Raw genomic sequence first — 14185 nt, forward strand, 5'->3', positions numbered from 1 at the left:
CTTAGAAACCCCCTAAATTCAGGATAGTCTCCGCTTTCTGTAATTTTAATGACCTTAAATTCTCGGGTTTGAGACTAAACCCCCCCAGGGGCTTTGGCCAGGGGAGCGGCAGCCCGAGCCCAGCGGAGGAGCGAGATGGGCTGGCTCCAGCCTCGGGTAAGACCAAATTATCGCCTTTGCCGGCGATTAAACCACCGCGCCGGAGATGACGGCGGCTCCCCGGACCTGCGGCACGAGGGGGCTGCCCCCGTTCCGGCGCCGCGGTGGGTAACGGGCAGAGCCGCCGAGTTCTCGGTGCGCGGTGGAGCCCTCAAGGAAGGACGCTTGAGCCTGGCGAGAGGGTTTTTTGGGCGACTGTGCACGGCGGGGACTTCCTGGTGTAAATAAATCCCTGTGGTGACTTCCTGGTCCTGCCAGCTCCTGCCCGTAATTACAGCATTCTTCATCAGGAATTAAAAAAACCACGAGCGGCTTCGGTTTACTCGCCATTGTGGGGCAAGGTGGGGCGGTGTTTGCCGTGTGCCGGCCCGGGGAACCGACGGTGCGGAGCGGCTCCTCTCAGGTGCAGGCAGCTGCCAGGTTACACCAAAGCTGGGGGGGGGGCAGCTGGCGTTTGGGCTACAAAATTGCGCCTTTTTCACCAAAAATAAGTCCAGAGCTGCCTCTTCAGCTCCTTTAAGCGGCACCAGAACCACCCCGGAGCCTTATCGGTCGTTGCACCGGTGCCGTCCCACCACACGCACCTTGTACGCACGTGAACGTGCCTCCTCTGGCGTGCGGCATGTGCCTTTTGACTAAATCTTGCACCGGCGTTTCTGCTTCTCTCCGTGCTGACGGCAGAGCTGGACCCAAGTGCAACCTGTTACCGCCCCGATGAGTCAACAGCCAAAGCAAACACCGGGGCTGGAGCCGGCCTTTCGGCGATAGCGGCCCCTTCTCAGCGCCGCGATCTCGTTGCGTCTCCGCCGCCGGCGTTGCAGGAGCCCCGGGACGGGAGGAGATGGCGGAGGGTTCGTGCCGGTGGGTGACCGAGGCGCGGTGCCGGCACCGGGAGAGAGGAGGAGGCTGGCGAGCTTGTTCTGGCTGGCTCCAGCCCTTTTTATTACAGACGGTGGTTATAATTTAACGTGGGCACAGCTTTACCGCCGGCGTGATCCCCAACCCCTGAGCCTAGCAGGCTCAGTGCAAAAAAAAAAAAACCAAAACCAACCCAAATCAATAATAATATTAAAAAAGTGGAGGAGCCGGTGCCACGAGCGAAACCCTCGGCACCAGCCCGTGGCTCAATCTGGGGTGGAAATCTGTCCGTGGCGGAGGGGTGGGGGTCCCCCCGAAGAGACCTGAGGTTTGGAGATGGCCCCGAGCGGCTGCTCGAGAGCCGGACACTGGCCAGAAAGTCAACGGAGGGAGTGAAGCCGGCGGGTCCTGGCACGGGGAGGGGACACGGTACCCACCGCCGGGGACGGGGGATGCCCCGGCACGGCTCAGCCCTCCGGCCGTGGCTAGCTCTGGCACGTCACGTTTGCCTTCTGGAAGTGCGGCCAGACCTTGAGCAGGTCCTGGGGCTGGTAGTGATGGACCATCACCAGCCGGGAGAACCGGCACTTCTCGTACTCGAGCCGGTACATATTGAAGACGCCCCAGGGGCTGCCGGTAACGCTGACGCCCAGCGCGTGCAGGCAGATGCCCACGAAAGAATCCTCCATGTTGATGACGGGCAAAGTTTGGGCGACGGCGTAGATTTTGCCGGCCAAATCGCCGGAGAAGACGTAGCCGGGTCCGCCGCAGTAGGGCGGGTAGGTGGTGTTGGGGTAGACCTCGGGGGGCACGTACCACTTGTAGGCTTTGCTGCGCAACGGCCCCGTGTTGCGGTAGATGTAACCCGTCATGAAATTCTTCTTGGGGGGCACCAGGAACCGTCGTACCAGGTAACCCAGGTTGAGGAAGACGTCGCGGTCGGCCTTCATCACGTAGCTGGCGTTGGGGCAGTGCTTGCTCACCCACTCCATGCCCATCAACGTCTTCAACGTCAGGTTGTTGTAGGTGTCCAAGAAGTCTTGTTGGAGGAGATCGTGGTAGAGAAGGCTCTCCTCCTCCAGCACCGCCCGCAGCTCCTGCCCGAACACCGGGTGGACGCCGAGGAGGAAGAGACGGAGGATGGCGACCCCCGGCACCGAGCTTTCGTTGCCCCAGGTTTGCCGGATGACGTTCCTGCCGGCCATGTCCCCCGGCTCCGTCACCACCAGCAGCACCAGGAAGGGCGTCCGCTCCCGGCACTTGTGGGGCTCGTTGAGGAGGAAGCGGTAGGGGTAAGGGTAGGGGGGCTGCAGCGGGTGCCGCGTGGGGGCCGGCTTCACCGTGACGTTGCCGCGCGAATCCGGCGCCCCGTGCCACTGGAAAGCCGCCGCGGGGCGGTGCCGCGGGTCGACGGCGTCTCGGTCGGGGCCGGGCAGGAGGGGCGCGGTGGTGACGGGCTCCTCGGCGAAGCGTTGCACCCGCAGCCCCAGCAGCGCCAGCGCCGCCAGGACGGGCAGCAGCAGCAGGCGGGGGCTCACCTGGCACTTCATGGCTCCGGCTGCTGCCTGCGGGCGAGATCCGGGGCCTCAGAGCCACGGCGGGACGCCCACCCCCCCCCCCTCGCCCCCCGAACGCTCCCTTGGCACCCAAAACCCGCCCGCTCGGCGCCCACCCAGCCGCTCGGCGCCCACCCAGCCGCTCTCTCCGCCCGCCGGGGCCGCCGCGTTTTGGGACCTCGCGGCGCCATGCCGCAGGCCGAGCTGAGCCGGGGGGCCGTGGCGGGTGCCCCCCAGCCCCGTCGGTAGCCCCTCGCCCACCGCAGCGTGGCCGGAGCAGCCTCGGCGCAGCCGCAGCGGGGCCGGGCGCTGATAAGAGGGGCCGGGTGCAATAAGGGAGGGAACGCGCCGGCGGTGCTGGGGGTGAAGCCGTGGGCCCCCCCACCCCAGCCCGGGCCTGGCACAAACACCGCGGCGGCGAGGGAACCCCGGGAGACGCCGCAGCCCCCCAGCCCGGTGACGGTTCCCACTGGGGGTGGGCACGATGCCGGGGGGAGCAGCCTGGGGGGGGTCCAGCCCCGGCCCCTGGTGCGGGGACCCCCCTTGCCCCAAAGGGGACCCCTGGGGCTGGGTCTGCCCGGGGGGTCGGGGGTCACCGATCCGCACCGGAGCCCCACTGCCGGCGGTGTCGGCATCCCGGGGGGCACGGGGGGGGCACAGAGGGGTCGGGGGGGGACAGAGAGAGATGGGGGAGGTCCGGGGGTGCAGAGAGGGGTCAGGAGGAGATTTGGGGTACAGAGGGGGGTTCAAAGGGGGCGAGACGGGGGGGGGGCAGGGAGGGGTCTGGGGGGAGCCCTGGGGGGGGCAGGGGAGGGTTGGGGGGAGCCCCGGGGGGTCCCGGCCCCGGCGAAGTGGCTGCGCTGGGTCCCGGGGCTGGGGGGGTCGGTGGGTCCCAGTTCAGCCTCTCCCCCCCTGCCATTTCCCACACCCACCCAGGCGCCCCGGCCAGTTAAACCAGTACAACCAGTTGGGGGGTCCTGCCGCCTGTCCCTGGCCCGGTGGTACCTGAGGGGGTCCCGGAGCCAAGAGCCCAACTCTGCCCAGTTCTCCCAGTTCACCCCTGGGATTGCAGCACTCACCCTTGCCCAGTTCATCCCAGTTCCTCTGACATGCGGCTCCTGTTCCGTCCCCAGTTCATCCCAGTTCCCCCAGGGTGCAGCTCCCCTCCCTGCCCAGTTCTCCCCATTTCTCCTGCGACTCCTCTTGCTGCAGCTCCCAACCCTTCCCAGTTGCTCCCAGTTCACCCCACCCGCCGCCCCCAGCTCATCCCAGTGGATCCCAGTGGATCCCCGGTGCCGCTCACCCTCCCGTCAGCCCCGGCGCTGCGGCTGCAAGTGGGGCCCGGGGTGCCCGGCAGCGGCATAAATTGCGGGAGGCGGCTGACGCAGCCCTGGCCACCCCACCCCGTCCACAAACTTCCTCCCCACGGCGCCCCGGCCACGTGCCCCGCCTGACCCACGGCCCCGGCCACGACGCCTCCAGCCCCCCCCCCCACCCGCCGTGGGGCCACCGAGCCCCCGCCATGGGCAAACACCCCACCCCCACCCCCCCGACCCCTCTGCCCCCCCCCCCCAGACCCCTCTGGGTCCCCCCAGACCCCTCTGCACCCCCCCCAGACCCATTCAGAGCCACACGAGCCGCTTTTCCCACCAAGAAACTTTATTTGGCTGCAGCCACCTTAAAAAAAATAAAATAAAATAAAATGCAAAATAGTACAAACCCCCCCCCCCCATGAACCGGTACAAAAATAAACGTACGGAAAGAATAAAACCGCCCGTGGGGGGAACGGGGGGCTGCCAGGGCGCTCAGCCCCCCCCCTGCCCCGGGGATGCTGGGGGGGGTGCAGGGGGGGGGGTCCCCGTCAGTCCAGGGTGATGCCGGCGGCACCCAGAGCCTCCAGGACCCAGGCGGGGACCCTCTCCCGCGCCCCGTACATGGTGCTCAGGAACTCCCGGACGAATTCGGGGAAGCGCTGGGCCAGGATGCTCTCCCGGATGGAGCCCATCAGGTTCAGCTATGGGGGAGGGGGGGGGGGGGGCGTTAAAAAGGACCCCGGGACTCCCCCCACCCCCCATTTTTGTGTCCCCCCCCCCAGCCCACCTGGTAGGCGATGTTGTGGACGGTGAGGTGGTGCAGGGCGGCCGTCTCGCTGCGCACCAGGGCGTGCAGGTACGCGCGGCTGTGCCTGGATGGGGGACAAAAGGGGTTGGGGGGGGGGGGGTCGTACCCCCATTCCCGGTGTGTCCCGTCCCCCCTCCGCTCCTCTGGGTCCCCCCCACGCACCGCTGGCAGGTGGGGCAGCGGCACTTCTCGTCGATGGGGCGGAAATCTTTGGCGAATTGTTTGTTCTTCAGCTGCAGCGAACCCCAGGGGACCAGGGCTGAGCCGAAACGCTGCGGGGAGGGGACGGGGGTCAGGGCTGGGGGGGGGGGGGGGGTGTCCGTGTGTGTGTCCCCCCCCAGTTCTCATCCCCAGCCTCTCACCGCCGTCCGGGTGGGGAAGACGCAGTCGAACATGTCGCAGCCCAGAGCGACGCAGACCACCAGGTCGGTGGCGTAGCTGTGGAGGGGAGTGGGGGCTGAGCCGGGGAAGGGGGGGGGGGGCTGAGCCCCACATCCCGCCCCCCCCCCCAGGGACCTACCCTACGCCCATCAGGTACCGGGGCTTGTCCCGCGGCAGGCGGTCGGTGCTGAGCTTCACCATCCGCCAGAACCGGTCCTTCTCCTCACCCCCGCTCAGGCCCCCGATGGCGAAACCGGGGACGTCCCGACGGGTCATCTCTGGGGGGGGGGGAGCTGTGAGCACCCCAAGGACCCCTGAGCCGCCCCAGGGACCCCCAAACATCCCCAGGGACCCCTGACACCCCCCCCCAGGAACCTCTGACCCCCCCCCCGGGGATCCCCAACCCCCCCCCAGGGACCCCTGACCCCCCCCAGGAACCCCTGACCCCCCCCGGGGATCCCCAAACCCCCCCCAGGGACCCCCTAAACCCCCCCCAGGGATCCCTGAACCATCCCCACGGACCCCCAAACCCCCCCAGGGACCCCCAATCCCCCCCCCCAGGGATCCCCAACACCCCCCAGGGAACCCTGGACCCCCCCCAGGGAGCCGGTGGCGGGGAGGGGGGGGGAGATGATGGGGAGCAAGAAGATGGGGAACAGGGGGCAGACGGGGAGCGGGATGAAGGTGGGAAGAGGGAGGAGGATGAGGAGTGGGAGGAAGGCGGTGGGGGGGGGGCGCATCCCTGGTACCCTCCAGGCACTGGGTGCGCAGGGCCGGGTCCAGCCCCCCCTGGATGATGGCGAAGAGGTTCTGCCGCTCGGGGCGGCGGTTGGCGGCGATGCAGCGGTCGAGCCAGCGGACGGACCTGGGGGGTGGGGGGGGGGGTGTCAGGGCCGAGGGGGGGGGGCCCAGGGGGCAGCGGGGGGCGGATCTGGGGGGGGGGGGGTCCCGGACCTGTGCATGGCCTCCTCCACGCGCGGCCCCGTCGTGGTGCTGCTCACCACGTCGTCCAGCTGCATCACGATGTCGGCACCTGCGGGGAGAGGGTTGGGGGGGGGGGTTTGTCCCGGGATATATTTCCCAACCCCCCCCCCCCCCCAGGGATTTTGGGGTTCGCTCCCCCCGGCCTCACCCAGGGCGTTCTGGATCTCGATGGACTTCTCGGGGCTGAGCAGGATCTCCTCCCCGCCGTAGGGGGAGCGGAAGCGGACCCCCTCCTCCGTCACCTCCGACAGCTCCACCAGCGAGACCATCTGGAAGCCCCCGCTGTCCTGGGGGGGCAGGGACAGGCGTCGGGGGGGGGACACACACGGGGGACCCCAATAACGGGGCTGGAGGGGGGGGGGTGATGCTCAGCACCCCCTGGGGTGGGGGTGGATCGGGAGCCCCGGGGCTGTGGGGAGGGGGTTGGGGGAGCTGGGGGTCCCTGGAGGGGGGTCTGGGGGTGTCACACACACACTGCCCCCCCCTCCAAGGTGGGGGTCCCGCCCCCCCCCCCCCTCACCGTCAGCAGGTTGTGGGGCCAGTCCATGAAGCTGTGGAGGCCGCCGGCACGCTGCACCAGCTCCGGGCCCTGCCGTGGGGACGGGGTCAGGCTGGGGGGGGGGGGAAAGGGGGGGCACCGGGGGGGGAATGGGGACACTGAGGGGGAACACCGGGGGGGGAACACTGGGGGGGGGAAAGAGGGGCACTGGGGGGGGGGAACCGGGAACACTTGGGGGGGGAACTGGGGGACACTGGGGGGGGAACCGGGGGACACCGGGGGGGGGGAACTGGGGGGCACGGGGGGGGGAACCGGGGGACACCGGGGGGGGAACTGGGGGGCACTGGGGGGGGAACCGGGGACACTTGGGGGGGGGACTGGGGGGCACCGGGGGGGGAAACCGGGGGGGCACGGGGGGGGAAACCGGGGGACACCGGGGGGGGAACTGGGGGGCACTGGGGGGGGAAAGGGGGACACGGGGGGGGGGCGCTGGGGGGGCTCAGCCCGGGGCAGGGGGAGCCCCCAGGGGGCGGGGCCATGGAGGGGGCGGGGCCACCCGAGCCCTCGCTCCCACGGGCACAGATGGGCGGAGCCTCCAGGGGCGTGGCCAGAGGGGCGTGACCACCCAATAGCGTGGGCGCACGGGGCGGGGCCTCTCTCGGGGGCGGGGCCTCTCGGGGGCGGGGCCTCTCTCGGGGGCGGGGCTCCCGGTGGCTGCGGGCGGGCCCTACCCCGGCCCCGGTGGCCCCTCCTGGTCCGTTTACCCCCTGTCCCCTCCGCCCCCGCCCCCCGCCGCGGCGGCGCTCACCGGCCGCGTGCCGAGGTGGTAGGTGTTGCCGAGGCAGATGCGGCAGCCGAGCGCGGCGAGCTGGGCCGCCGTGACGCCTTTGGCGGTCCCGCGGGTACCCACGGGCATGAAGACGGGGCAGGGGACGGGGCCATGCGGTAGCCGCAGCTCGCCGGCCCGCGCCCGGCTCCTCCCGCACTCCGCCACCACCCGCAGCAGCGGCGCCGGGCCCGGCCCTGCCGCCATGGGCGCCGCCATCTTCCCGCTCCCCCACGTGGCTCATGCTTCCGACCGCCGCCGCGTCCCGCCGGAAGTGATCGTAACCAGGGGCAACGCGGCCGCCATGTTGGGGCTTCGGCCTCGGCGCTGGGCCTCGGCGGGGCGGGGGGACCCTTCTCCGGTCCCCGTGTCTTTCGGGAGAGCTCCCCCCCCCCGCTCCCCGGCTCCCCCATGTCCCCCGGGGAGAGCCCCCTCCTTCCCCCCCCCTCCGTGATCCCTGGGAGAGCCCCCTCCTCACCCCTGTGACTCCTGGGGAGAGCCCCCTCCTTTGCCCCCTTGTCCCTTGGGAGAGCCCCCTCCCCTGGTCCCTATGCCCCCCAGGGAGAGCCCCCTCCTCTGCCTCCCTAGTTTTGGGGAGAGCCCCCTCCTCTGGTCCCTAAGCCCCCCAGGGGAAGCCTCCCCCTCCACCCCCTGCCTCAGTTTCCCCTCACACGACAGCTCGGTCCAGCCCCTCGGGATCCCCCGGGCCAGCTGTACCCGGGACCCCAGGTCAGGACCATCAAATCCCCGAGCAGGGAGAGACCCCCCCTCCCTTCACCCCCCAGCACCCCGTTTTCCCCCTGGGGCAGGTCCCGGGGGGTGTTAAGGGCCAGGTCAGGTCGGTGGAAGGTCTGGCAGGGGTAAGAGCAGCAGCCCAGCCCTCGCACGTGGGAAGCCACAGTTGGGGAAATATTCCCTGTTTTGACATAAATGTCTTTTTTTTTTTCTATTGTTTCTCCAGACTCTGCTGTAATCGGCTCCTGGCGCGAGGGAGGTGAGCGTGCCGGCTTGGTGCGTGGGAACCCGCCCGTCTAAAGGAGGTAACCTCCCCCGGGGAAGAGCTAACGGTTCCCAAACCAGATATACGGTTCTCTACCGGGGAGCTTGGTGGAGCGTCTACGACTGTGCTGTTTGGGGGGGCCCCCAGACCATCCACTGGGACAGGGGACGCGCCCCGAGCTGGCTCAGGCGTGGCAGGAGCATCCTGTTAGAAATCACTAAAAACCAAATTAAAAGAGTTTTCAGGAATGATCTGGAAACCCCCCCGCGCCGGGCTCTCTCCTTCGTGGTGAGGAGTGCGGAACCGTGGTGATGAACTCGTTATAAGGTTAACGAGCTAGATGAGGGAGGGATGCCAAGGGAGGTGGAGGCACGTGGCAGCCGGGGCTGCGATGGAGCCGGGTGAATCCCGCCCGGAGCTGTGCCGCCCGGTTCAGCAGAGCCCGGAGCAGCCTGACGTGCCAGGAGCCGATCCCAGCTGCCCCCTCGTCCGCTCTCCCTCCCAAAACCGCAGGGTTTTATCTCAGAAATGACGCTGGGGATCTGGGAATCGACTCGCCAAGCACGGCAAAGGGTTTAATTACTCTTTTCCAGAGAGGGGAAGAGGAAGGGAAACAGCCGCTGGCAACGGCGGCGGCTCGGTTGAGCCCAGGTTATGGTAACGCCGGCGGGTTTGAATAACCCGGAGCCACGAGCGGGTGATGGGGACACAAATCTTCCCCCTGACCTGCCGCGGCTGTGTCTGGGGGGGCTCACCAGGGACAGAACCCCCCAATTTTGGGGACGAGCTGCTCCTGGCCCTCAGTTCCCCCCCTCCCTGTGCAGGAAGCGGGGCTGGGGACCGACATTTCTCCAGGGTGTCCCGGTCGCAGCTCGGCCGTGTCTGAAACCGGCCGTGTCTCTTCCCAACCGGCCGTGACCGGAGCCGTGACGATCCTTGTCTTCTCCTTCCCTTTTCCCAGCTGGAAGATGGATACGGTGCATCCCGGCCGCACCGAGCTCCCGGATCCGCGGCAGCCGGAGGCGCAAGAACGACCGAACCGGCGGATGGTGGATCGGCTGAGCCCGGAGCTCCGGATGGAGAAATACATCCTGCTGAGCATGGACGGGAAGCTGCTGGGACCGGAGCTGAGCCGGATCCGGAGCGGTAGGGATGCCGGCAGGGAGGGTTTCCCCCAGGAAGGGGGGGGTCCGGCCCCCCAGTTCACCCTCTGGCCCGTGCCGGGAAGCTCTGGGGGCTTTCCCCAGGTTGCTCGACCCCCAAACCCAGGCGCCGCCGCCCTCGGAGGTGCTTTTCGGGTGCCGAGGGACCCCCCGCTCCCCTCCCGGGAGGGGTCGACCGGGGGCTGACGGCGCCTTCGCCCCCTCCCTGCCCCAGAGATGGCCCTGCCGCTGGAGCGCCCGGACGCCGACCTGCCCCAGGACCTGCCCTCTGGCTACCTCTGCCGCCAGCGCCGCTCCCTGCCCTCCTTCCCGCCGGTTCCCGGCCCCCAGACCCCCGCCGAGCTGAGGTAGGCGACGCCGCCGGCGCTGCCCGGCCGTGGGGGTTGCCGGTGCCGGTGCCGGCCTCGCCCCCACACCCCGCCGTCTCTTCCAGGAGCAGCTCGGACGTCCTCTGCGCTGGCCGGTTCCCGGCGGGACTCAGCCGGTTGGTGACCGGCATGCAGACCCCGGTCTCGCCGCGACGCCGAGGCAGCCCGCCGGTACCGGAGACCGGCCAGGGCGGCGTGGGGCGGTGAGGGGAGCCCCCGGCACGGGACGGGCCTTCGCACCAGTTGACGCCGCGGGGGCCAGGGTGTGAAATAAAGACCCCCTCTCCCCCCCTCCCCCGAGGTGAATGCCGTGGCCGGGCTGTTGGTCTGGGGGTCCCCCGGGGCCGGGGGGTGTCTGGGGGGGCCCGGGGGGGGTCGGTCCGGTCCCGGGGCCTCGCCTCAGGATCGGCCGTCGGGAGTGCGCGTCTACACGGGGGTCTACGGTCACCGGGCTGTGCCCGGGAAGGGGAGGGGGAAAGCACCCAAGCAGCCAATCGGCTGGCAGGGATTGTTAATTGACAGTCGACTGGCGAATCGCGAGAGGGTTTTCTCCCTCCGAGTCTCCTCTCCGGCTGGGTTGGTCAATTTGGAAGAGTGGCAGGCGCGTTGTCCAAAGAGGGGGAGGGCGGGTGGGGAGAGGCAGGTGAACTCGTCGGTCTTTTTCGGGTAGTGATTCGCTAGCTTGCCGGAGCGGCAGCCGTCTCTACCAATAAAATGGCAGGAGCGAGTCGAGGGGCGGGAGTCCCAGCAGCACCGCCTCATCTGACAGGCCAGCTCCTCCTCCCATTGGCTGGTAGGGATGAGCGACGCGGTGGGAGGCCAATGGAACGGTAGAGAAGGGGCGCGGCTTCCTTGTCCCGCCCTCCCTGCTGACTGACAGGCCTCTGCTCCGCTCCGCTCGGCTGGTTCCTCTGATCGACGGTCGAGCCGGCCAATGGCTGCGCGGGCTGAGGGGAGCGGGGCGGGAGCGGCGGGGTGTCGCCAGTGCCGGATGAGGAGACTCGGAGGGGAAGTTTGGTCGCCGCCGCCGCGGGCCCTGTGAGGAGGAGCCGCCACCGGGAAAGCGGGAGCGTGGTTCCCCCCACCACCCCCGCGCCGCCATGGGGAACCGGGGCATGGAGGAGCTGATCCCGCTGGTGAACAAGCTGCAGGACGCGTTCAGCTCCATCGGGCAGAGCTGCCACCTCGACCTGCCGCAGATCGCCGTGGTGGGCGGGCAGAGCGCGGGCAAGAGCTCGGTGCTCGAGAACTTCGTGGGCCGGTGAGTCTCGGAGCGAAGGGGAGGGGCGGCCGGCGCGTACGATGACGGCGGCGCCGTCGCCGCCGCTGCTGCCCGCCCGCCGCTGCGCTACTGGCGTAAGCGCGCTTCGTGAATCCCGCCTGCGTAGGGCGCGGGCGCGGCCTGAGGGGACACCCCCACCCCCCCCCGCGCGGGTTCCGCCGCCGCTACGCAAACTGCGGAGCGCCCCGGCGGCCCGCTCCCCTCGCCCGGCCGTGCCTTACGCACTTGGCGTAAGGCGCGGCCCCGGTGGAGCGGGTCACCGGCGTCCCCTTACGCCAGCGGCGCAGGCGGGGGCTCGGGCCGTGGCTGGAGCGCACGAAGTTGGCGTAGACGGGCTCTGTGAATACGAGAAGGGGGGCTCCCGCTGCGGGGCGGGGGCCAGGCCGAGGATGCGCGGCCATGGCAGGTGCAGACCCGCTGCACCGGAGCCCCGCACCATCCCTGAACAGCGAGACGGCGGCGGTGCCATGGCCGTGGAGGATGCTGCCAGGCAGGTGAGCCTCCCATGGGCTGCCCACCCGCCGTGGAGGCTCGTCCTGGTGCTCATCGGCATCTCCGGCTTCTCCCGGGACGCCCTGGGAACGCCTCCCGGCAGAGGCGGCTGATGCTGAGCCACCAGGATGCTAAACCAGAGCGCTGGCAAAGCAGGAGCGCGGCCTTTCACCCCTCTCGCTCCCCATCGCCGTCCTCGGCACGAGGGCGTTTGCTCACAAGGTCTCACACTGTAAAGACGCTTCTGTTTCCAGGCTGATAACCTCGGGTCTGCAGTTGTTCCTGCTCCTGTCGGGGATGTGTGCCCTCGAGATAGTGCCGAGCTCTCAGCCGGACCCCTCCTGGGAGCTGAGGGGGTGTCGGGGCCTTGCTACGGGGCAGTCAGCGTGGTCAGGATAAGGCAAAGCCGTGGGCTTGATGCCCAGCCCAAGGTGCGAAGGGTGGGGAGGAGAACATGTCCACCTCGATAACAGGGGGGTCCAGAGCTGATTTCACCTCACGCTAACGCTGTGGGGTTTAAAAATCTTGCCGGGTGCTTTTGAAATCCACCGCAATTGCAAATAACTTCTGCTTCTGCACTAAAGTGCCGCCGGCAGAGTCGCTTCTTCAGCCTTCTCTACCTTTTGCCTCTCTCCCCCTGCCTTTATGGGGATGGCGGCGATTAACGGCTCGGCTCCGGGCTGGTCTTCGTTTCCTTGGGCGCTTGCTCAGTCTGTGGGGCAAGGAGCTGTCGTCGCTGGACTTACGCTTTGTTCCCATCCTCTCCTGCCCCTTGAGCTCAGCTCACGGCGGCTGCTTCTTTCTCCATCTATGAAACGCATCACACGACGGGGTTCCCATCCTGGCTGGGGCGGATGCTGTAATATTAACAATAGCAGCCTTCCTGTGACGTCATTCCATCCTGACACGGGCCGGCGTGCATCTTCCAGGGACAGACCGGCGACGGCTCTTCCACGGTGCCTACGTGAACCGTAACGTGCCCAAAAAAACCAGCCAGGCGGTTTTTCTGATGTTTCAGGCTTTTTTTATTGTGGCGTCATAGTTGCTGCGGTGACACACCGGCAGTTCCCTTTCTCTGTAGAAAAGCGTCATTTGAAAGCGCCGCCCGAGTTCCCCGCCGTCGTGCTTTCTGCCGTTGGATTTTTTTCTTTTTTATCCTCACGCAGGTCGGATTCGTAGCGTGGATTCGCGCCCGGGGATGCTTTTTCACCCCGGTGGTGTTAGCGAGGGAGAGGAGGAGTCAGCGGGACCAGTGAAGCTTGAAACGCCCCCCCCAAAGCTTCGCTGCCGTTGGGGTTGAAATGGTCGAGTTCCTCCTAAATCGCTGCTGGTGGAAATTTTGGCAGCCTCTAATTATGGTGCTGCTGGAAAACTGGCCCCGGTAATTAAAAATCTTTGTTTCGGAGCATTGAAGTCTTTGTCAGAAGGCTTTTAATGAGGGGTTAACGCGCTCCGCAGACAGCCGGGGTCTGCACAAGAGGGCCGAATCTTGTCTCTGTAACCGGGAACCTTTTGCTCCCATCCTGTGGCACTAAATTCGTTCTGCAGCTTGTGTTAATAACGGGGTAATTATGCGTGGGGTGGATTCTGCCCTGCCTTGGTGTCAGCAGTCTCCAACCATCGGCTCGGTGGTCGCTGTCGTACCAGCGTGTCAGCATCTCCCGCTCTGTAAAGCGTCGTTTTCTCTCCACGCCTATAGAATTATTTGGGAACACGATAATGAGGAATATAGATTAACGTTACGTGCTCTCGTAACAGCTCTGCGTGACAATTTGGGGATTAATATCCCCGAAACGGCTCATCGGTTACCAGGGCTGGGCAGGGACTGTCTGCTTATCTCGGTGCAGCACTCGACGCTGTTGGGGTACCCGGGTGAAGCCCGTCGGGTTTTATCCCATGCTGGTGGCATGGAGCGTTTCCCCGGGATGGATAGCGGGATGCCGACCGGCCGGGGATGAGCGCCGAGGCCTCCAGGCTGTTCCGACTGTCACAATAAACCAGCCGTGCCGCGCGAAGCTTGCTCTAGATTTCAACCTAAATGCATCGAGCATCCGCCTTTTGAGCGCGCGAGCCCTGTTTTATCCGTGAGAGCTTTTCCGCCTGAAGCCGAGGGGCCGCTTCCGAGCGTGCAAATGCACATCTGTGTAAATGCACGTGTGTGGATGGATGTGCCGCTGCTGTTGGGAAGGGAGCTGGGCTTAAAAAACAAGGCGGTCTCTGGCTGAGGAACCAAGCGTTGCTCTTGGAGTAGTGTCTGGTGGTTTTAGTCTGCAAAACGGGATGGAAACGGCAAAGCTGCCGGTTTATTCGAGTTGGAGAGGAATAAAGGCCATGGAGGAAATGCGCCCGCGCTTTGGAGCTCGCTCAAATCGCTCCGGCCGCTCCGATTTCCCCTTGTGCCAGGTCTCGCTGTTCCCACACACTACCGAAGGCTTCCCGAAGGGATGCAGGAGGCCTTCCACGCCAGCTAACCACGTTTCCTCCTGGAAACGGTTG

The 14185-nt window shown here is 67.4% G+C and overlaps 4 protein-coding genes across 16 annotated transcripts in view; 2 read left to right on the top strand and 2 right to left on the bottom strand.

Annotated features, from left to right (window-relative positions):
* Window positions 1-9: 9 nt before the first annotated feature.
* Window positions 10-3892, bottom strand: LOC129198539 (beta-1,3-galactosyltransferase 2-like). Of its 3 annotated transcripts, none has more exons than XM_054807933.1 (2): window positions 3877-3892; window positions 10-2578 (listed from the first exon to the last, which is right to left on the bottom strand). In XM_054807933.1, the coding sequence occupies exon 2, from the start codon at window positions 2565-2567 to the stop codon at window positions 1503-1505; it is 1065 nt and encodes a 354-aa protein (XP_054663908.1). In that variant the 5' UTR covers window positions 2568-2578; window positions 3877-3892; the 3' UTR covers window positions 10-1502. The 3 variants fall into 3 exon arrangements, with proteins under 3 accessions (XP_054663908.1, XP_054663907.1, XP_054663906.1); XM_054807932.1 differs by having other exon boundaries at window positions 10-2582; window positions 3877-3889; XM_054807931.1 differs by lacking the exon at window positions 3877-3892 and adding an exon at window positions 3653-3784 and having other exon boundaries at window positions 10-2582.
* A 333-nt stretch (window positions 3893-4225) lies between these two features.
* QTRT1 (queuine tRNA-ribosyltransferase catalytic subunit 1) lies at window positions 4226-7745 on the bottom strand. The gene is made up of 10 exons (XM_054807929.1): window positions 7367-7745; window positions 6580-6648; window positions 6208-6346; window positions 6030-6108; window positions 5825-5940; window positions 5215-5353; window positions 5057-5132; window positions 4857-4966; window positions 4674-4758; window positions 4226-4587 (listed from the first exon to the last, which is right to left on the bottom strand). The coding sequence occupies exons 1-10, from the start codon at window positions 7601-7603 to the stop codon at window positions 4435-4437; spliced, it is 1203 nt and encodes a 400-aa protein (XP_054663904.1). The 5' UTR covers window positions 7604-7745; the 3' UTR covers window positions 4226-4434.
* A 3100-nt stretch (window positions 7746-10845) lies between these two features.
* The window catches only part of DNM2 (dynamin 2), a 31165-nt gene continuing 27825 nt past the window's right edge, over window positions 10846-14185 (top strand). For 5 of the 11 annotated variants that reach the window (XM_054807905.1, XM_054807904.1, XM_054807908.1 and 2 more), the window contains exon 1: window positions 10874-11176. In XM_054807905.1, coding sequence (XP_054663880.1) covers window positions 11016-11176 — 161 coding nt within the window. In that variant the 5' untranslated portion in view covers window positions 10874-11015. Of the gene's footprint in view, window positions 11177-14185 lie in introns of all 11 variants that reach the window. The other 6 variants (XM_054807906.1, XM_054807907.1, XM_054807910.1 and 3 more) reach the window with 3 other exon arrangements.
* Window positions 11196-12811, top strand: LOC129198544 (uncharacterized). Its single transcript, XM_054807939.1, has 3 exons — window positions 11196-11691; window positions 11944-12120; window positions 12274-12811. The coding sequence occupies exons 1-3, from the start codon at window positions 11218-11220 to the stop codon at window positions 12352-12354; spliced, it is 732 nt and encodes a 243-aa protein (XP_054663914.1). The 5' UTR covers window positions 11196-11217; the 3' UTR covers window positions 12355-12811.

The sequence above is a fragment of the Grus americana genome, chromosome 33 (genome assembly GCF_028858705.1).
Source record: "Grus americana isolate bGruAme1 chromosome 33, bGruAme1.mat, whole genome shotgun sequence".
NCBI classification, from domain to species: Eukaryota; Metazoa; Chordata; class Aves; order Gruiformes; family Gruidae; genus Grus; species Grus americana.